Source organism: Arvicanthis niloticus, chromosome 12 (assembly GCF_011762505.2).
Source record: "Arvicanthis niloticus isolate mArvNil1 chromosome 12, mArvNil1.pat.X, whole genome shotgun sequence".
NCBI lineage: Eukaryota > Metazoa > Chordata > Mammalia > Rodentia > Muridae > Arvicanthis > Arvicanthis niloticus.
In genome coordinates this window covers 11,832,616-11,856,080 of record NC_047669.1, presented here as the reverse complement: position 1 = coordinate 11,856,080, position 23,465 = coordinate 11,832,616, and the positions used below count along the sequence as shown (strand labels likewise).

The 23,465-nt window shown below is 40.2% G+C and overlaps 1 protein-coding gene across 12 annotated transcripts in view; it reads right to left on the bottom strand.

The window, feature by feature from the left end:
- Lpp (LIM domain containing preferred translocation partner in lipoma) overlaps positions 1 to 23,465 on the bottom strand; it is a 597,622-nt gene that overhangs the window by 257,515 nt on the left and 316,642 nt on the right. Inside the window, exons 1-2 of one of the 12 annotated variants that reach the window (XM_076942745.1) lie at positions 13,265 to 13,406; positions 13,120 to 13,171 (exon numbers count right to left, since the gene is read on the bottom strand). The exons of the other annotated variants lie outside the window; for them this stretch is intronic. Coding sequence (XP_076798860.1) covers positions 13,120 to 13,171; positions 13,265 to 13,269 — 57 coding nt within the window. The 5' untranslated portion in view covers positions 13,270 to 13,406. Of the gene's footprint in view, positions 1 to 13,119; positions 13,172 to 13,264; positions 13,407 to 23,465 lie in introns of those variants that run through there. 12 annotated transcript variants of the gene reach the window in all.

Here is a 23,465-nt window from a genome sequence, read left to right as displayed (position 1 = left end):
GACAGGAAAGGAAATACAGACAAGAACTGATGGGAGATAGAACCATAGTTGAGTGGAGGTAGACTTGCTCTAGAAGCTGGGAGATGCTGGGGCACAGGGAGAGGGAGGGAGGAAGGGAGGGAAGGAGAGAAAAAGCAAAACACAGGAGTATACTGTTCACATGATGCTAATTTTATGAGTACAGAGTTAAAATCTGCATAAGCAATTACACGACTAAGGCTGTGTTGACTGTAGCTAGGTAGAGTCACAGCAATGGAAGAACAATAGTCAGGAGCCCATCAAACAGAGCCCTGAAATGCTGCAACAGGACTGGATGCAGACAGGAGAGCAAGCCATGTGCCCTGTGGTAGAGAAGTAAAGGAGGCACTGTTATCACAGGTTAACAATGATTACAGTGTCGAAGATGGGTACACTTACATCATGACTCCTGCATCTATGACTCCAGGAACATGGAGGAAGAGGGGGTGGAAAGACTCTAAGAGCCCAAATCTAAGGAAATGGGCTATAAAGATAATATGGAAGGGGAAACCTTCACAGTTCCTACACCAAGGCAAAATCTATAGAGAAAGAGGGAGGATTAGCCGCTCCCAGAATGAGCCCATCAAAAAAACTGGTCAGCCGTGAATCTATATACACAGTAACAATAGATAGACTCAGCAAGATGTATCCATATAGTTTTGATTTCATATATAGGTGTTTGTGTGTGTGCAAAAGTAATAATAAAATAAAAAGGGTAATCAATTTAATAATAGGGTCATGAAAGGGGCTGGAGGGAAGCTATAGAGGAGAAGCTGGGAGGAAGAAAGGGAAGGGAAAATGAGGTAATTCTATTTAAAATAAAAAATTATTAAAGATTTTTAAAAATATAAGCTTTTAGTTCAATTACTATAATCTAAAAGCAGAATGCAAGCAATGCTAAGGAGAAAACACTAGAGACAACAGCCTACCCGCAGTCTGCAACTGAGAACAAGCAGGCACTGTTTGACAAGCACTTTCTCTCTCTCATCTCAGGTCCTGGCATGCTGGAAGTAGACCACCATTTTCATTTGTAATCCCTGGGACCAAATGGGAATTAGAAACATCTTCTAGATTTGATTAAAATACAATCAACCAGCTTTAAGAAAGTGGAGGGCTGGAAGGACCTGATTGAACCAGTTGTAAATCAGCCTGCTGTTCTTAACACCCTACTGTGTGGACTTCTGATTTCCTAGCCAGTCCACAGAATACTTCAGAGCTAATCTAATACATACACCCTGCTGCTTCTGTTTCTTTGACAAAACTTCTGTAGACATTATCAAGCCTACTGATCTTTGACTTTGAGTAGAAAACAATTCATGACACATCTACTGATGTCCCAAGACTAATTTGCTCTCTTGCTACATAAACATTTTTTACCATGAAAATAAAATAGGCCAGATACTTCTTCTAAAGAAACAGGACTTCCTCCTGAGCAGAAAACAGCAAGAATATATCTCCCAAGGGCTTCAACAAGGCAGGGACATGAATTCCCCAGTGCCACCAAATAGAGGGGAGCCAGTTCACAAAATGAAAGTCTTCCTCCAATCAGGCAAACTGTTAAGAATGAAAATATATATATATATATATATATATATATATGAAATTTATTTAGAAAATAATAAATAAATAAAATAATAAAATTGGTTTCAACAGCATCATTTTGCTGGATAGTATAACAAGGACTGGTTGTTTTCTTTCTCTCTTTCTTTCTTTCTTTCTTTCTTTCTTTCTCTTTCTTTCCTTTTTTTTTTTTTTAAACACAATTGGCATCTTCTAGCCAATGGTTGCATGGTAGTACTATGGCTGATAAAAACTTTTAACCCTAAGCACTTATCTCATTGTGGTTTTTAAACTTTATGATATTTAGAAATAATAACATTAGATCCTGACTAATTGAAATTATTTCCATTTTTATTTGATTGCTTTAGTTTTCTTAACATATTTTCTTGATCACAGAGATATGACAAATAAACTTTTTCTGTCCTGCACTGAAATAACTGCAAAGAAAGAGTGTAAAGGATTTAAGAGCCTACTATGACATCTTAAGGCTGAGATTGATCAGAACCAGGTTTAAAATGCAGGCTTCCTACCTTTTTTCCTCCTTCTTTTCTTTCCTCTACGTATTTCTACACAAAAAGGTTTAAATACTTCCACATACACTCCAGCGTATTCCTTGTAAATACCCAAGGGATACTTTTGGCAGGTTTAGAGATTGCTCAGGCCACAGGAATCCATGTAGGAATGCTGGTCAGCAAAGCCTGCCTTTGTCTGCTTTTGGTAATACCCAGTGAAGGTCAAGTGCATATGAATTATGATAAAATTATTCTTACTTTCTTATCACCTCTCCCCTTTTGGTAAGTGATTGACTATTAGATACAGAAAGTACATGTCACTGAATAAATTTTGCAAAGTCAAGACCTCATCTGAGCTGGAACTGAGAAAGAGGGATGATCATTTATAAGGATAATGGCAACTTCACTGAGCCATGGAAGGAATATACCTTTCCCCCAAATACTCCCAATGCTGAGCCTGTGCTGCAGGCATTGATAGCTCAGGTAGCTGTGGTACACTGGGCTGCACAGTGACCCACTACAAGCTGCTGCACAACTATCTTACACTGCTACAGCATGGACTGATTATCACAACATTCAGAGTATGTGTAGGGGGGCCAGGGTCTACATTCCAATTTTTCAGAGAGAGTCCCAGGAAGGAAGAAGATTAATTCACACCATAGCAGAGACTTAGAGAAAATGAAAAAAAAAAAAAAAAAAAAAAAAAAAAAAGCTTTAATTGCAGATGAGCAACATCCCTGACTGAGAAGAAGCAAGCCAACCAACATTTTCAAACAAGGAAAATAGGAAATAGGAAAGAAAGGGAGTGGGAAGAGAAGGGAAGGGAGAAAGGGGGGGAAGACAGGGATGGAAAGAGAAAGGAAAAGAAAAGACAGCAAGGGGAAAGAAGGAAAGAGAAGAAAAGGGGGAAAGAGAAAGGAGAAGATGGGGCAGAAACTGTTATCTCTGGGGAAGTAGAAAGAACTATTATCCAAAATGCTGACATTAATGTTTAAAACTGTACCTATTCCTGTGTCTTAAATATACTAGGTCAAGGATTTATATATGCAAGGACAAACCACTTCCTTTCAAACAAAATCTCACTTTAGTTTTCAACCATACTATATTTAAGGTCTAGGTTTCACAGTTTCATCTGTGAAAGATACCAGGTAATGATTTTCTGGAAAGAAAGAAAAAATGAATGAACAAAGAAAAAAAGAGAGAAAGATGAGGAGGAAGAAGGGAATGAAAAAAGGAAGGGAGGGAGGGAGGGAAAGCGGAAGGACAGGAAGGGAGGAGAGAGGGACAGGGGAGGGAAGGGAAGGAAGGAAAAAAGGAAGGAAGTAAATGCAAGAGAAAGAGAGATAGAGAGAGGTAAAGGGGCAGGGAGAGACTTGGGGAGAAAGGAAGGAAGGGACCTAGAGAGGAAGAAAAAGGAAAATTATAGTTTGTATCTTTATAAGTATTCTGAGTCCTATATTGTCATATATACTGCAAGTATCTAAATATATGTGTGTGTGTGTGTGTATATATATGGGCACACATGCTAAGAGATCCATGTGGCAGCAGAGCCTATAGAATGAGCTTATATCATGAAAGCATGCACTGGGACGGTCATACCGTGGCTCAGGCTCCATGACCATTTTCATTTCAGGCATATGAGACAAGCAGCTCTTTTTCTATGTGTTTTCTATGGTGTTATACTTACATCATTATGTGTCCCAAGCAATATAACTAACACATGATGATGAACTCAAGCTCCTTTTCATAGGCTGCTTTTCTCAGGTATATTGTTAAAGTGACAGAAAACCCATTAATACAACACATGTAGAAATTTATAAAAAGTATCGTAAAAATTATACACGCAGAATTGCAAGCTAACAGGCACATATGACAATAACAAGGTATATGTACAGACAGAAAGGACTCTATGCACCCAAAACTTACAACTATTAGCAAGAATTTCTTGTTCATGTTTTAAACACACTATTGTGTAACACATACATGTGTATCCAAATATGGACACATGTCAGATATCACAGAGATTTTTATAAGGAAGGATATATATATTACATTTTAGTCCTCATTTTGTTCAAGCAAGAGAGAATTTGTTACAATCAGAAAAATAACAGAATTTGAAGCGAGTTCAATTTTCAACAATTACAGATGACCTGTATTAAAAAGTAAAAGTTGCCTAAATCTTATACAGGTAGAAAATATAAACCAAGAGGGGAACGTAAAAGAGACAGCTAGCAATCTTTCAGTCTGGCAGGGAATGCTGTCAAATGAACAGTTAGGGAGTTACATCCCCAGCCCCTGAATGAGGATCTCAAGTTACTTTGAAAGTAGAAGGCTAACAGAAATCATAATGTTCTCTGAAGGTGTGAGATCCTCCTTACCAACCTGAATTACCATGTCTAGAAGTTGGGTCAGTGATGATAAACATGGAACCATTGCTCCCCAGGCCACAGAGAGAGGCAACCTCGATTCTCTCTTCCCCAGTTCCCATCATTTTACACAAGGCACTGCTAAAGATGCAATCTGCAGGACGATAATGGTTCTAGACAACTGTAACAGCTTCAAGGGGTTCGAGGCAGTGTTTCTGATCCTTTTCTAAGATGTGAGAGTCAGAAGTTGAAACACTAATATGCTGACAAGAGCACTGAGCTGTACCAAGTCCAAAGTCATCCTGAACATCCCTGCAGGTTAGCAGGACTCTGCCTCTAGCTCCACTTTTCCAGTTTGTAAGGAATAAGTAATATGAAGCTGATAGCCATTACCAGGTAGCAGGTGATGGTGCCTTGTTACACAGATGTACAGGGCCGAGTTTGTTACAGGCCTGCTACATGCTTCAGGAATAAGCTCACAAACCTCTGGTATAAGCACGTTTTAGAAGCTGGTACTATCAGAAAAAACTCTGGCCACATAGACCTGATTGTTTAATTTTTAATTTATAGTCAACTTTATCAATCAGTCTGAACCTAAGAAAATTCTTGGTGCATGGAAGTCTCTGAAAGTCTAAAGCCTATGGGAGAGCTTTGACCCTCCTAGACCAAATACGACCTTCAACTGACAGCATGAAAAGAAATAAAACTGCCCAGGGAGCTGTAGCTTCAGCAGATCCAAGCGTGGCCAGTGTCATCAGTCCTTTGGGCTGGGTACAGATGCAGTTGGGAGAAGACAGAGTCCTCAACCTCTTTTTTCCTGTGTAGGCAGCTCCAGCCATTGCAGAAACCAATGGGCCAAATGGATATTCCCAGTTCAGCCTCTAAATCAAACCCTTCAAATAAAGAACATGTTTTTGTTTGTATTGGAAGTATAGATTAATGTGACACCGCATGGCTTGAGACATGGTAAGAATCCAATTCTCAGCATCTTTCAATCAAAAGTCTATTTCATTAGCAACACTAGTTTAATAAACCCGGGTGATGGTGCTATAATTGGATTGCTGTTCTAGCAAGTGAGTTTCCAGGGTAACCATGTTCTTACCACAGATAAAATCCACCTGAGAGCACAGAAATGAAGGGCTTGGGAAGAGTCAGCAGCAAACAAGAGGTCAAGATTTTAGGCTGAAAGGAGCTTTTCCAAAAGTACATTAGTTCGGGTGGACAGAGTCCACAAATCCCAGGGCTGCCACATGCTAGCTGTGTGATTTGGGAAAATGAACTTCTCAAGACCTTACTCCTGCATCTACAAAGTGAACAAGAGATGGTAATAAAACAGGAAACTTAAGAGTTGCCAGCACATTTTTAAAAGCAGACTAAATGTAAAATAAGCAAACAATCCAAAAGCCAAGTCTAGATATCCAGTGGTCTGCAGAAAGGAAAAAAGTTATACATTCTCTTTGGAACATATTACTGGCAAGTAGGGCCCTGTAAAGAGAGCCTTAAGTGGCTCAGAAAGCCTTGTCTTCTTTGCTGAGGCTCTTTTCCTGCCTCTGAAGCCCCTACTTCTGTGAACAGGTTGCCTAACAGGGGCAGTTCTGTAAAACCTAACTGAAGAAGGTTGCAGTTTTTCAGGCAGCAAATTAAGGATGGGAGAGCATCCTTGCTGAGGGGGTAAGAGCTAACTGAAATGTTTCATAGTCAAACACAGGAGCCCACTGAGTACATGTTCCCCTCAGGAGAAAGACTGAAGCTGGCTAAGATGGCTTCATGAGTAAAGACGAGCAGACAGAAAAATCTCATTTGAAGAAAGAACAGAGGGGGCATGGAGAATGCTTAAGAGCTTCTTGAAATATGTATTATAGGAGAGGGGGAATCTCTGCTCTGTCTATCACTATGAGAAAAGGTACCTGAAGTTTAAGCAGGCTCACCTGTAGCTGTAAGATCCTTTATCCTCCACTCTCAACCCCCAGATCAAGAATTAAGAAGGCAGAGGGATACAGAGTGGAAGAAGCTTCTACCTGTGCTCAAAACACACAGCTTTCAGTCAGCAACAGCCAGGCGGTTAAGGCAGATAAAGTTTGAGAGCAAGAATATCCAGTCAAAGTTTCTGTTGTCCCGAGATTAAACGCTGAAGCAGGAAGAGATACTATTCTTGCATCAAGTGAGAAAAGATGGTAAAGTGCGATATTAAAATGCAGCACGCTGGAATAAGTTTGCCTCTATAAAAACTGTTATGTTCTGTATGTGATTTAAATTAATGCCTATATTTGTGGGAGATAAAATTAAAATGAAGATAAATGCTGCCAGCATATAGCGTGCTCGCTGGAGCAATAAATAAGGCAGGAAAGGTACTTTGCATTTCAGTCACATCTACCCAAACAGGGAGCCCAAAGCACTTGAGGAACATTTGTTAATTAAATGCTGCAAGAGATTCGTGAGGAAGGCATACAGCATACAGGCCTTTTATTTGAGTTTGGGAAGTAAAGTGGCCGAGGGACCTTCGGATGCTGCTACATGGGCCTAAGGGTGCTGCAGGCTTACTTTTGATACAGCTCTGATGAATCTTTTTGGGCATTAGGGTCTGGAGAGACTTTTTTGCCTACTGTGCACCTATTGCAGACCTCAGGTGTCTCTATTTATTACCTGACTAACTAGAAGGAAATACTCAACATTTAGATAGGAGCATGATCACTTCAATGCACACTAAGAACATGTCTGGCTTTCCCTTCTCCAACAGAAAAGTAGCCTGTAAGGGACTGGGCCCTTCTCAGTGTTTCATCATAGGTTAAAACCTTCTCCAAAACACTGATGGACATTACTATCTTAGCCAATAGATTTTCTTCAATACTGTCCTTCCCGTTTTTCTCAACACTCCCTCAGCATTGTGACCAGGTGATCACTGGCCGCCTGCTCTGTTAGTCCTGTCTCACAAAGCCAAGGAATGTGTCACTATCCACAACTCTGCTTGACAAGAAGTCAGATGACCCTACACATTCAGTAAAGTAAGGGTGAGTGCACTGTGTCCCAAGTCCAGCTCAGGTGTCAGTGCAGGCGCTATACTCTTTCTACATTTACGTGTATTAGAAATTCCTCCAAATTGAACATTTAAATGGAAATCTGGGTAGCTTCATCTATTATAAGAGTAACGAACCACTGACCACTGTCCTAGCTAAAGGAAGACCCCAGAAGATGACACAAATAAAACAAATAGTGGGTTAGTGCTTCTTGGCCTCTGGCTAAGATCAAGTGAAGAGTCCCACGTCAAACTTTTCAGTGTGTGTTCTAGGCTCAAGACAAATGGACTGTCTTAGAAGACTGGGGGAATCACATAGCTTGTTGTTGTCTTTTTCAGAAAGAACTTTCAAGTGTATTTGTTCTTTTTATGGTTTAGAATGAATGCCAGTAAAAGAATAAAAGAGAACCTCTGTATATTTAGACACAGCTCAGTAGCATGCCTAACATTCTCAAGGCTCTAGGTCAACTACCAGCACTGAAATAAGAAAAACAAACAATCAAAAACGAAACAATTCCAGTCCATTACAAAGTGAAGTATAGTGGAAATTTCTGGTTGGAGAGAGTGTAAGTAGTGACAGTGCTTGCATTGCTTGCCATGCAATGCTCGTGGGTCTTGTCTTTGCTAATCTTCACTTTGTTGAGAGGGTAATGGCAGAGAACTTCTCATGGTCCCCCCCACCCCCCGATGACTGATGATGATTTGGTGAAGGCTTGGCTGTTTACGCTGGATTGTGCCGCCACTGCTGACATGAGTTTGGTGACACTTTTTGAACTGGACTGTTGGTATCCTGACACTACTAAACTGGACTGCAGGTACCCTAACAATGAAGATGGGAATCAGTCAAAGAACTATTTCTAAATAGGTCCACGTCCTCATTGTCCTATTAGCCATCTTTCCTCCCCTACCTTTAAGCAGTGGGCTAGAAGGGGGATCAAAGCATTTGCGAACAGTTATTAAAGTAGGTTTTAAAAAACCTAAGCCTACAATGAAGCATAAAGCTTTGCCGTAGATGTACAATTCATGGCCCACCAATCCCGGGCAAGACAATGGGACGTGCTTTCTCTTACTGCCTAGTGCATTGCAGCATGATGCCAGAAGGGCACCATGCATCCATTCTTGATATCTTATTTTATTTTTAAATTTTTCTCTTTCTGTTTTTTTGTTTGTTTGTTTGTTTTCAATATATACTGACTGCAGTTTCCTTCCCTCCACTCTTCTCAGCCAACTCTTCCTCCCCCAGATCCACTGCCCTGTGTTTCCTTTTAGAAAAGAGCTAGCCTCCCAGGGATAAAATCAGCTGAACAGGACACAACAAATAAAATAAAACTAGGCCCAAACCTCGCATCAAGCCTGGGCGAGGCAACCCAGTAGGAGGGGGAAAGGGTCCCCAAAACAGGTGAAAGACTCAGAAATCCTGCCCACTTGCACCTTTGGGGATCCCACAGAGACACCAAGCTAACAGCCATAGCACAAACGCACAGGCCTGTGAAGGTGGTGTGATTCCCGCTTCAGTCTCTGAGCCCTGTGAACCCTCCTTAGTGGGTTCTGTGAGCCATGTTCTCCTGGTGTTCTAATACTACACATACACAGCAAATGCCCCAAGCTGCTAGCTATTGGCAACATTAACTGGTTAGAGACTATGGATGCTCCATTTTAAGTAATTCTAGCTTCCTGACATCTCCATGGCTAGGTGGAGCCAGATAAATCTGCAACCAATGAGCTGTGAGCCAAAGGGGCAATTACTATATGTGAGTAGCCCAAGCCACTGCAAACTCCAGATAGTGTACTTTTGCTTGGGATAGAGATCAACTGTTTGAAATGGTGGCTATTGAGACAATGGGGTAAGGCCCTTTCTCAACATATGATGTACCTGTTATAAAAGAAAAGGATGCAGTCTGTTGTAGGCAGATATGGAGAGTTTTTATGCCTGGAGTCACTTGGGCTCTGATTCACACTCCCTACTTCAGTTTACAGCATGACTTCCATCTGTCATTCAAATTCATCATCTAGTTAAAAAATGGTGAACTATATATCTGACATGAATTTCAGCCCAAGGTAGTACTATCTATCTATCTATCTATCTATCTATCTATCTATCTATCTATCTATCTAATATATTTAGGGAAAATCATATTGATACAGTCATAATTCAAGTTCTTCAGACTTCTGACAACTCCCAAACCTTCTTTTGTAGCACTCTATTTAGAGAAAAAGACCCAAAGGCACCTTTATCCTAATAATGTACCTACCAATACTGATCACTAATAAAGAACTTAACATTTTGAGTGATTATTGCAATGACTCATCATATGAAAGGTACTGCTTACTATAAAATGTACTCTTAGCTATTACAGTTGTATAAAGAAAATCAGTACCATTTAAGTCATGACTGTTTCTTACTACATTTTTATTATGTTCTTGTTGAAAGACAGGGCTTGAAATTATGTACTCATGTTGTTTTTATTAAATCGGTGTCACACCCTTCTTATGAATAAATACATAAACAAAGCAACCTGTGGCTTTCTTGGTGTCCTAAAGAATTCTTCACAGTTAGAATTTAGTTCTTGAGTCCAGTTTTCACCAAGAGTCACTGTAATTCTAATTTTCTCTATAACATTGTCATCATGGCCAGCAGGAACAATTACAAGATCTCCCACTACCACCAGGATTATCTTCCAGGCTGACCTTCATGATCAATTTTGATGGTCTTGCAGGCAGTGACTTGCAGATGATTTTTGGCACCTGACTCTTAGGAATCAGTTGGAAATGGGAAGAAACTCAAGAGAGAAAGTGCTTATAATTGCTGAGGTATAAGCACGTGAGGGGTACTATTCTCTACAGGGTCATGGATGCCAAGGTTCGCTGTAACCACTGTTTGGGTAGGTAACACAGTCTTACACTCTAAACTTCATGACTTTCATGAAGCATTGACAGATTAAGACATTTGTTACCACTGCTATCCAGTGATAAACAGTATTTCTCCATGGGAATTTGACATCTTTACCACTACTTGTAAGGACTGTGTGGCTTAAAAATTATGTCGGGGAGTTTCTCTTAATAGCAATTAGTTCAACTTTTCTTCTTCTTCTTTTCTTATTATTTGGCTTGGTGGAGAAAAAATCATAGCAAATACAAATATAATTCTGCAATCTTTGAAGAGTCAACATTTATACACGTATTGATTCTGTTTAAAGAAAATCAAAAATAACCCCAATATTATTGCCAGCTTGTTGGTCAAGTGCGTGGACAATCTGGGGGATTTGGAGATGTTCTTATTCTGGGAGGTTCTGCATACACTCCTATCTTTGGAAAACACTGGTATTTTGGAGTTCTGTATACAAAGAATAAGGCGTTGTCACAATCATGCCTACAAACACACACATGTGCATGCACAAACAATAGTATAACAAATTTTTTTGCACTTTTTAGTTATTTTCCTTGATTATATTGGAAATGCAAAGAAAGAGAGAGAGAGAGAGAGAGAGAGAGAGAGAAAGAGAGAGAAGAGAGAGAGAGAGAGAGAGAAAGGAAGGAAGGAAGGAAGGAAGGAAGGAAGGAAGGAAGGAAGGAAGGAAGGAAGAAAGACAGACATCACTTTTGACATCTGATGACAAAGTGAGCCTGATCCTATGGAGCCTGAACTAGGACCAAGCCTGCCATGGGTGAGAAACTGCTCTAACATGTATCCTTCTTTTTAGTACTTCTTCAACTGCCCTCTGGACAGGACAGCAGAAAGGAGAAATTACTGAGGAGGCTCAACACAAAGCTTTGAATGTAGCTCTTTATGCACTTATCAAATGAGTGTAATAATTTGCTATAATTCTCCCTCCTGATTATATACAGTAGCTATTTCATTCTCTAAATAATATCTTATACTTTTTTTTTCAAAGTTGGTTAAATTGCTTAGGAGGAGAATATTAGGCTCAGTTTCTTTGAAGGGTAATATAGTGGGAGTGACTGTATAATTATCTCTACCGGGCTTTCACCCACCACACAATGGTGTCTACTCTATCTATTGCTTTCCTGTGGAGAGCTCCAGCTAATCCCACTAACTAGCACGTAGGAAAATAAGGCAGGCGGATTTTATTTTTAACTTGGGACTGGGAGAATAAGAGAGAAAAATACTAGGATTGATTAAATCTGTTGCATTTGCGATTTTTATTTTAAGGCATTGCAGATCTCTGTGCTGCCAACCAGGCTCAGCAACTCAGGCCCTGCAGTGACTTTTCAGTGTCCTATCTGATGCTCCCTGCCTCAGACAAGCTGTCCAGTGAGGCCTCTACAGTACAGATGCTTCACCCTGGGTAATTCCTTCTCTACTATTTATAGAGAACATTATTTTACTTTAAATTTTGAAGATTAAATCTTAAAATGCAAGTTTTTCATTTTAAAGATACTAAATATAAAAATATCAGTGGCTTCTAGAAAAACAAAACAACCCAAGAAAAGAAGCATTTTAACAAACATACCAAGACTGCACAGGATTCTGAAGATACATATGCAAGTGACATTATACGAAGTGAACAAGTTGTATTTATATATTTAGGAATACACACAAACAACCACCACCACCACAAACAACAAAGAAAAGAGGCCATAAGTTTGAACCAGGGAGTGTGGCACAAGAAAGGTTTTGGAAGAAGGACAGGAAAGAAAAATATGATACAATTATAATCTCAAAACAATTGAAAAGGCCAAACAAGAGTTCTCTTCTATCTTTCTTATCTATAAGTATTTCAGGGAACTTGAGAAGCCTAGGGCATGCTTACCCAGATATTTTTTTTATCACCCAACAAAGGATGTAACCCTCTTCCTACTTCTTTACACTGAATTGTAAAACAAGTATACTAATTTCATCCAGATTAGAAACAGAAGCTCACATTACAGTAAACTCTTGAATTAGTATGGTTATTAGATTACAGCAATGCAAAAAATAAAACTGAAATTAAACTGAAATCATTTATTTAAAAACTTATTACTACAGAGAAAGGTCTTTGGGGCTGGGGTAAAAACTGAAGTAAAGAAATATACTTCTAAATGTTTTTACAGCTAGAATGAGGCAAGCATTGCATGAATCTATCATTATAGTATAATCCATGACCAGTTCAAAAGCAAAGCGTGTGTGTGTTTGTGTGCATGTGTGTGTGTGCATGTGTGTGTCCGTGTCTTTGCCCAGTACCATCCTCCCTAGTATATATAGAGTATCAGTATTTTTAAGTATATAATGAGTTGCCAATTCATGTTTAAGCATCTGATCCATACTGTCCTGGCTCAATGACCACATCTGTGCACATAATGAGAACACTGGGTTATACCTTTCTGTTACAATTTCTCCAACTGCAAATTATTGAGAAATGATAATCTACCATATTCTTATGAGAGATTTAACTGATGAGTCATTGAACATTCTTAAAAAATGTCAAGTATTATTTGATAACTTAAGTATAACTTCCTAATGTAAGAACGACTTGGCTTTAGCTGCAGAAAAAGCTAAATCAAAAGGGCTTTACCTAACACTCTACTTGGATATGTACTGCTCGTGTCCATAAGGATGGCACAACAGGCTTTCATTCACAACACAAAGCCTCTCCAGTTTAAGCACATCCCAAGTCACCTCTCTAACCCACACCAAGTTGTTATCACAAACCTTCAGTGTTCCAGTGCTCCTCTTCAGGCAAGCCCCTACTTTCCCCAGCAGCCTACAGGACAGGGTGCACAATACACAAAGTCACTGCACTGCACTGAACCATCACCAATGCATTCTTTCAGATACATTCTTTCTTTCCACTTACTCCATTTTCTAAGCCCTTCAAATTCTTCAAAAAGCTGGGAACACCAATCTTTTATACACATCTTACTCTTAAAACTATAGGACCTTGAGCCAACTTGGCATGAGCCAACTGCCTAGCTTAACTGTGGCAAACTCTCAGACCTATCCACAAGGACACAACCTGTAGCTGGCCTCTACCTTCTCTGTGACCTCATAGAAGGCACAGTCACACATACCCAGAGGGAAGACTCTCTACCCACAAAGCTACTGTCCCTCCTATCTGTCCCTCCTTCTTTAGACAGTTTGAACTACTTTGAGTATCAGCACATTTTCCCCCAGAAAATCTCTTCCTTCTCTATTCCACATACTTTCAGACTATAGACGGCACCATAATATTTTAGAAGAGACTGCTCAAAGACCTCCTCAACTTGCCAACATTTGCCTTTCCTGAGCTTCCAACATGAATATAAAGGAACCCCACCTGTCCCTCAGCACTTTATCACAGCACAGAAAATTGTTAGTGTAAATGTCATTACAAGTTGGGTTTTATGTCTAGCACATACAATGTCTCTAGCTCATGGCAGTCCTCAATAAATGCTTGTTAATTTAATGTATTGATCAAGTCTTAAAAGTTAGTGTGATTTACAGAAGTAAAAGTGAAGCATATTGCACACTGAAAATACAGACAAACAAAAACCACAGTTATCAAGTTATCTTCCTGTAGTTTAACTTCTCAAATCTTTTTTGCATTTCACAAAGATATTTGATTCTACTGTGGAGCCTGGCCAAAGGTGTCCAATTATTCCCATTACTATGTAAGAAAAATTATGTATGGATCTGCTTCCTGCAAAGTACTAATTTATATGAAGTTCTTCCACTGGTAAAATGGTAGCAATATCACAAATATGTATAACTACAAGATTCACTCCAACAATGAGTGACCTAGCGGAAACGGATCTGCAAGGGGAATGAGCTAATAATATCAATAGACTCTCAAAGGCAGGCCGCCTTTTTTACATCATCAATACCTCCTAACATAAACCCTGCAATCTTTGAAATTAAAAGTAGGGTATGGGCAAAGACTAAGTCCCGGTGATGGTGCTAAAAGCTAAAAGCGGAAAATATAGGTCCTGATTGTTTTATTTTTCTAGCTGTATATATTACATCTGTGTACACCGCGCCTGTTTGATGCATGTGTAGGCAAGAAGAGGACATCAGATCCTCTTCTGGAGTTAACGTCAGTTGTTGAGATACTATGTGAGGACTGAGACTCCAACCTGTCCTCGGGAAGAGCAGCCAATTCTCTTAATGTTGGAGCCATCTTTCCAGCACCAAGGATTGATATTCATTACAAAAGAAACAGAAATATCCTGGTTTTATTTCAAGCCAGAAGTAAAGTTTCCAAAGAGCAGGTGTCAAAAAAAAGTAATACAAAGAATTATAGGAGTTGGTCAAACTACAATGATTTCATTAATGGAATCATTCCCTAGAGTACAAAGAATATTCACTTAAGGATTAATGGCATTAGAAATTTGGATTTAGAAGATTTGAAACTTTAAAAAGACCTCTAAAACTGACATCTAAGTAAGTAGGAGACTCAAGTAGATATTTGTAATTCTATGTGATATTATAAAACTAGGGAAATCTGAGAACTAGGTGACTAGTACAGCAAATACAGGAAAAAACCCCACTACAATCTAGGTATTTTAGTTGTGTGCTTTATGGAACGTCCTCTAGGTTATCTCAAATAAAGAGCAGGAATTATAAGACTATCTGCTTGACAGTGCACTAATCAAAGAGGATAGGTATAGGCACTTTTCAGGTATAAATATGGTGCCTTATGTTTCACCAATAACAGCAACAATACTCTGCAAGACTCCACAGTGGTTAGAATTTTAATAAGGGCCACAAACATGGTACATGACACTTGAGGTCATATGAATGCATCCATGTTTTTAACATGAAGAAAGAAATGACGGTGCCAGTTTAATTGATTTGAATCTCCCAGAAACTGACATTAAAAAGAAGATGCTGTGGATCTGAGAGATGGTTAAGTGCTTAAAAGCACTTGCTCCTCTTGTAGGTGAGGGAGTTTCATTGCTAGAACCCACACGGCAGCTCACAGACCATCTGTAACTCCAGTGCCAGGAGACCTGATACACTCCTCTGACCTCAATAGGCACCAGGCACATCAGTTATGCATAGACATATGGGTAGGCAAACCACTCATATACACAAAGTTAACTGAATTAATTTATAAATAAAAAGTAGATACTTCAAAGAATAAGGATATGGTATTACATATTTAATACTCCTAACAACCTTATGAGACAGGATCTATCATCTGCTCCATTTTTAAGATGTGGAAATACAGGACCAGAGAGCTGAATTTGTACGAGAATATGATAATTACGTTTAGAAAAATGTAAAAGAGAATTATACAGCTTGTGAGCTACCACTGTTCCGGAAGTTCATAAGGCACCAGAAGTAGAGATGGCAAGAGAAATGGGCAGGTCTAGGTGCATGCAGCTGAGTCTGATGACCTGAATTGAATTTTTTGCCACAAACATGGCAGGCCATCACAAGTGACCCTCTGAGCTTCACAGATGCCACTTCACGCATCCATGTGTACACAGCATACGTACATTTCAAATGTAATAAAACGGTGAAAATTAGAATGAGTCCAGAAGTCAGCATTGCTTCTATTCGTGACGCAATGTAAGCTGTGATGTTTTCTTCACTGAACTGTATGATGCTTAGAGTCCTGACAATTCACAAAGCAAAGTACTAGGAAAATATATTTTTTTTAAAAGGCAGCTTTAAAAGATGTACTTTTTTGCAAAATAGTCTTGCATCAGAAAGAGTTACGTCAAACTCATCCAAACTGTCTCCTGAGTCCTGTGCCCATGCTTGAAAATTGAGATATATGACACTAAACCATGTGTGAACATCTAACATATATATATTAGGAAAGCAACCTTTTTATTGCCTTGGGAACACGCACACAAGAAGCTGAGAAGCAGCAGCGGAGTGCAGTGCTCCAGTATCTCCTTATGCAAACATTAGTTTGCTCAGGTATTGAGAATATAAGGCAGAAGATGGCTTATGCAATTTCCTACCAAAGGGAAAGAGTCATTCCTATCCATGGTGCAATGCTGTTCATGCAGAGATTCTGTTAAACACAGACCCTTCATTTCTATGCCCTTGGTGACACTCTGCAGCCCCATGTGCACCATCACTTCACAGGACATAAAGATAACTTGCACTTCGTGACAAGAAAATTGGTCCACACTGACGAAGAATTTGACTGCCTCCCAGTAAAGAGATTTCTATGTGTTTGCTAAAGACAAATGTTTAAAACACAACAACCTTGAAGTGTGGTTAAGAAATTCCTTTTGAAACATTAAGGCCTGAATGTTTCTTTATTTTACGTCCGATGTTTTATTTTTTATTATTTAAATTCCAGAAATATAGTAGGAGACATTATGGATTTGTTATTTGCTATTTTTTAAAAAAGTAAAAGTCATTATCAAGAATTTTAAAAACAGCTTGAAAGGTAATAGTCAGAGGACCAGGAAGTCTGATGTAAGATTGTGTCTTCCAGCAATAATAGCACTGCACCCATGAAATCTCACCAACAAAGCTGCTTATGGGTAACACTCCACATCCCAAGGTGGATGGGGGAAAGCACAGGGCCCTGCGACTAGATGAAGAACTACAAGCAATTAACAACTGCTGAGTGGGAGAAGAGGGCTTCCCCAGAGATGAGCCTCTTCACTGATTACAAAATACGAATGGTCTAATATCCATGCAGGCAAAACTGAACGGACTCAGCAGGATGCATCTGTGGCGTGTTCATTTACAAGTATACAAAACAACAATGGTCAAAATTGGGTGGTGCATTTAGAAGTGGGTTATAAGGAGGTAGGACTTGAGGGGAGGAAAAGAAAAAGAAAAACAATATAATTATATTTTAATTAAACAAAAATTATATATAAAAGCTATTAAAAGTAATCAAAGTATTAATGTAGTCATTGCTTGGTAATGCATCCTGTTTTTCAAAAACTTGGTAAGTAATGTATACACATTGAGAATTCATATATTTCAAAGTATATTGCCACTTTGAAGAAATGTTGTACATGGACCAAAGGTTTCTTGTCACAAGTATCTAGACATGCGTGTGTTTAGAAGTGCATATTCCACCCACATGGGATTCATACTTAACAGAGGGAATCAAATGTCGAAACAGCAAGAAAGCAAGACTTCTTTGCTAGGGTCTCCCACACATGAGCCTCCAGGAAGCTCCTTTAAATACTGCTTTTATCATCAGGGAAAGGAGGAACTTACTTTGTTATCCCTTAGAGAAGCTATTAAGATGTGGATTGTATTGGAAAGGCAGGCCCCTGTAGTGATCTCTTAAAATCATAATCTTATCTTAGAGGCTATTTTGGTCAAGAAGTATAGATTAGCCGCAACACTGACAACACTCACCTTCAGACTGATGAGCACGCGTGCATAATGCTGCAGTGGACGGATAAGGCTGACAACGACACTGTTCTCCAGGCCCAATGACCTCTATACTAAAGGGAAGGAGCTAACAATATTGTCGTTCCAGCAGACAGTATGAGAAAGATAGCCAAGAGTTGCAATAAATCCAAAGTGCAATCTAAACACGAGTGGGATCCACAGGCCAAGGAGAGGGACTAGGAAACTGGGAATGTCCATTCTCTGTGTTATAGAGCTAGTGAAGACACACAACCAAGGAGAAACACGTCTAAGATCTACTTCACTCTGACTTCTGAACTCCTCTCTTTCCTCTGGCCCTCTGACAACTGAGAGCCACTCAGCAATGCCCACCACCTCACCAGCCCCACATCCTCACAGCAAGTAATATCCTCATTTCCATCATCTTCTAGCATTCTAAAGACATTGCATAAGGTTACATATTTACACAGACCTTTGATTAAGTTCCAGAAGGAAATTTCTTGGATCTTTACAAGACAGAATCATTCCTCCAAGCTTCACTCATTGCTCACAGAAGAAGTGACATTTACCTCTTGATGGATCTGAGAGGAGACAGGGCAGCTGTGGTTCAGTCCTTTACAGGCAGACGTTGATGTTGAGTCCAGCCTACATCATGTTCCTCTCTGTTTCTCTAAATTCTAAAGTATACAAGAGGCAATCTCATGCCACAAGAGAACTTCAGGTCACTAGCGCTGCTGTGACCAGTAAGGCACAGCTACATATGTGGAACTAAAGCAGTATTCTTTCCTCAGGCTCAAGGCCAAATCCCTGGGTTTCTGGTAATGACAGGCTTACAACATTGATGCCATCTGTCTGAAGTCTCTATTTATAGACATAGGTGGAGACCTATGCGTTCTATTTTCTGAAGTCACAGCAATGAACATTCTGCTAAAATTTGTTCTCTGTATCTCATGCTGTTTTTTCTGATAACTTTAAATTAGAGACAGTGCCAATGTGCTTAGAATTGGTTCACAGTATTGGGAAAACAAGGAAACTCAAGACAGATCTGGTCATGACATCCTGTCATGAGACTCAGCGGCATCATTTAGCAGATGTGTGCATTCCATGTTTCCAAGAGTCTGTCTACACTGACGTGGTGTCCCACTCACCAGCCTTCCCAGTCCACATAGAACACTGTTCTCTACTTTCAAGGAAAGTGAAACTATGCAGCAGAATTCCCTTTTCCTTTGCTTAGTCTCTTTAATAACTGTCAGTTTCTGTGGCTGTACCCCTCCACTCTCCAGGAACACAGGAACCTAAGGCTGAGGAAAATCTTTCCCACCCTGCTCTTGACTTTCTTTAGTGCCTACTCCAAACCTTGCTTCTCACTGTCTCCCTCCTCTTCACGCCCTCTGTCAGGGCCTTCACTTGTAGAAGGTTTGTTTTTTCCAGAGAACAAAGGCAAGGAAATTTGTCTTTGCTGTCCTCCCCTTTTTTATTATAGAAAATCCAAAGCTCAAAATGAACTAAGTTGGCAGAAATATCCATTATTAAATGAGACATCCAATGTAGGTTTTTCTGAAAGTATTTTATTTACCTGACTGTTAAATCTTCAAACTTTCAATTTAACCAACTTTGGAGTCTATGATGGAGGAGCATGGAAAATGTGAAGTTTTTTCCACACCCATGGCTCTATTCAAGAGAAGAACCTCCGGAAGCTGTTTGTTTACTTAAATAAATATATTGCCACAGCTGTGTTAACAGATAATTCTGAACTCTGGCCACAACTAATTGGATTGGAGACTACACCAAAACCAGACCAGATACCCATGGACTATGTTGGAGGATGAATCCCTTCCCAATTTGTACTGGAGAAGAACCAGCTAAAATAATGGCCTTAGTGTTTCATGCATGAGTATAGGCATTGAGAGAAAAAGAACCAGGAACAGGGATGAACTGGAGTAAGCCAGAGATAGTACAAAGAAGCCACAAGGCCTCAGAGGGACATCTTCCACGTGACCACAAGAAAAATAAAGAGAACCACCAATAGGAAGAAGGAAAGAGGAGTGAGGGAGCTGGCTAAATCTTTGTCCAGTATGGACCACAAACCCCACAAGTTTCTTTGAGATAATAAAATTGGCTATGTTGGGTCTTCAAATATATACCAATCGTCCATGAGACCAGGTGTTCTAGCTAATACATTGTTCTTTCTCCTCCTCATCTCTTTAGAAAAAGAGGAAATCCTTGAAAGCTCCTGTGGGATCTTGTTGGTTGATATTGTTGTTCTTTCTATGGGGTTGCAAACCCTTTCAGCTCCTTCAGTCCTTCCCCTAACTCCTCTATTAGGGTCCTCATGCTCAGTCCAACAGTTGATTGCGAGCATCTATATCTGTATTGGTCAGGCTCTGGCAGAGCCTCTCAGGAGACAGCTATATTAGGTTCCTGTCAGCAAGCACTTCTTGCCATCAGCAATAACATCTGGATTTGGTGGCTGCATAGGGGATGGATCCCCAGGTGGGGTAGTTTCTGGATGGCTTTTCCTTCAGTCTCTGCTCCACTCTTTGTCCCTGGGGGCCGTGTATAACCTATGGAGATATGGTCCTTAGAGGTTCTCTCTCACCTTTGTTGGATATTTCAGCTAATGTCATCCTTGTTGGGTCCTGGGAGCTTCTTGCTTTCCTGGCATCTGGGACTTTCTAGTGGTTACCCTCAGTTCCCTATCCCCCACTGCTACACATCTCCAACCAAAGAGTACACATGGAGGGACCCATGGCTCCAGCTATATATGTAGCAGAGGATGACCTTATGTGGCATCAATGGGAGGAGAGGACCTTGGTCCTTAGAAGGCTTGATGCCCCAGCATAGGGGAATGCAAGGATGGTAAGGCAGAAGTGGGTGGGTGGGTGAGGGAGCACCCTCATAGAAGAATGGGGAGGAAGGGTGGATAGGTGGTTTCCGGAGGAGATACTGGGAAGGGGGACACCATTTGAAATGTAAATAAATAAAATAACCAATTAAATAAAAAAGAAAAACAGGAAATATACTATAATGGTCACCATCCAACATCATCTTCCCCTTTAGAGCCCCAACAGGACTTAACAAAAAGGAATCAGGGTGGCTTGGGGCATGAGGTCACTTTCTGGACGTTGATACCTCATACTGAGAATTCGTGTGTGTGTGTGTGTGTGTGTGTGTGTGTGTGTGTGTGTGTGTGTATGTGTGTGTGTGTGTGTGTAACTTTTTATTGGTTCTCTGTGAATTTCACATCATTCCACTCATCTTCCCCTCCCCTCAGACTTACCCTCCATCCTTACAACCTACCCTCACCCTGAAAAAAGGAAGACAACTATCTTGTTGTATATGTGGGTCACAGTATGTCCCACAGTATACACTTTTGTTCATACTTCTTTGATTGCAAATGTTGATTTCAATGAATCATTGATCTGGTTTGAGACCTCTGACTTCTGCTACACTATCAATACTGGAAGCTTATTGGGACTCCTCTTGCATATCCTGTTGTTGCCCCGTGTCGTGAGTTCTTATGGTTTTGGATCTATAGGACTAAATTCTTCAACCCACTCCATGAGTTCAACAATGGGGTAGATGCTGGAGAGGGCCAAATCAAAGCCCTGGACATGGGCCTGAGAGGTATCTGAGCTGGTCAGCCTACCTGCCCTCACACACCATGCAACTGGGGCAAGCTCTCATGCCCTGCTGTGCCCTGACAGACCCATCCAATGTCACAGACAATAAGGGGCAGAGCTAGCTCTCCTACTCCTATGCCTTCAATCCTGTTTCATCTATGCCCCCCACAACCAGAGAGAGCTCTAACCTGCTAGCCCAGGTAAGATACAGGGCCTCTTATCCCGTGTTATAGCCAGTGAAGGATGTAGCAAGTTATCCTACTCTCATGACCCCTGGCCCAAGTCTCCACCTGATTATGTTCAACACTTTATTACCAAAGAATTAGCTTAGAGTATTTTTCACAGTACTGATATATTAACATTTTTTATTTATGTTAGATATTTCTACTATATAAGTAACTTGTTCTATCTGGAGTGATGACTTTTAAATAAACAAAACTATTACAATAATACTCTACTCCTCTCCCATAGCCAGTTTTTCTATTGAGATCACAGTGCATTGGAAGATAAACCTCCTTTGCCATAACCATCTGTTTAGAGAAGTGCCTGGGTTGGTCTGGACAAGACATTCCCAAGCACACAAGTGAGTAAAAGGCTGGGTAGGTAGCATGAGTGAACTTGAGGCCTGCACTGTGTTAGTGATGCTACAATCCAACTCCAAATTCACAGCTACACAGAAACAGGTAAGCAAAGTTACACTTTACATTTTTTTTTAACAACTAGGAGAAGCTGATGCCCAGCAAGATGATACTTTAAATAATAGTATAGTCTGTATTAAAAGGTTCTGGATAAGCACTGAAACATATATCCAGATTCCTTCTAACTGACAAAGACAGAAGGGAAAGAGTGAATCAGAATGTAGACAATAAACCCAGATGTCCTTCAACAGAGGAATGGATACAAAAAAATGTGGTACATTTAGACAATGGAGTATTACTCAGCTATTAAAAATAATAAATTCAAGAAATTCTTAGGTAAATGGATGGAACTAGAAATTATCATCCTGAGTGAGTTAAGCCAATCATAAAAGAACAGACAGGGTATTTACTCATTGATAAGCGGATGTTAGCCCAAAAGCTTGGAATAGCCAAGACTCAACTCACAGACCACATGAAGCTCATGAAGAAGGAAGAACGAGTGTGGATGCCTTGGTCCTACTTAGAAGGAGTAACAAAAATACTCAAGGGAGCAAATATGGAAACAAAGTGTGGGACAGAAACTGAAGGAGGGGCCATCTGGAGACCATTCCACCTGGGTATCCATCCCATGTACAGTTACCAAAGGTAGACACTGATGTGGATGGCAGGAAGTGCATGCTGACAAGAGCCTGATATAGCTGTGTCCTTAGAGGTCTGCCAGAGGCTGACATATTCAGAGGCTAATGCTCACAGCTAATCATTGATCTGATCAAGGGTTTCCCAATGGAGAAGTTAGAGAGAAGACTGAAGGAACAGAAAGGGTTTGTGGCCCCACGAGGAGAGCAACAATACCAACCAACCAGAGCTCCCCAGGGTCTAAACCACCAGCCTGGGAGCACATAGGGAGGGAGCCATGACTCCATCTGTACAAGAAGGGGAGGATGGCCTTGCCGGGCACAGGTGGGAGAGGAGATTCTTGGTCCCATGAAGGATGAACACCGAGGGTGGGGAGGTGAGAGTGGTGGGTAGGTGGGAGCACATCCTCATAGAAGCATGAGGAGGAGGGAATAGGATAGGAGGTTCCTGGGGGATAGGGGTAAGGGCATAAAATCTGAAATGTAAATATAATATCCAATAAAAATAAATTAAATAAAAAACAAAAAAAGAATGTAGACAATAGTGACACTTTATGATGTCACAGTTACATATTTAACAGTATGTATTATGTTTATTATCAACATAATAATCCACTACAAAGGGCCACTAATTACTACCTGGCCAAGTAGAGTTTGTGCGAACAGTGGGGAATGAGGAAAAGACTTCTCTGTTCTCCGTTTATTCTCAAATGCTCTAATGTAAAATATATTGAGTATGTCACACAAACATATGTTTTAATAAAGCTAAAAACCAGGATGTTCACAAAGTGCACTAATATATCATATACGGGATCAATGAGTGGTCCCGACAGAGCATGTGA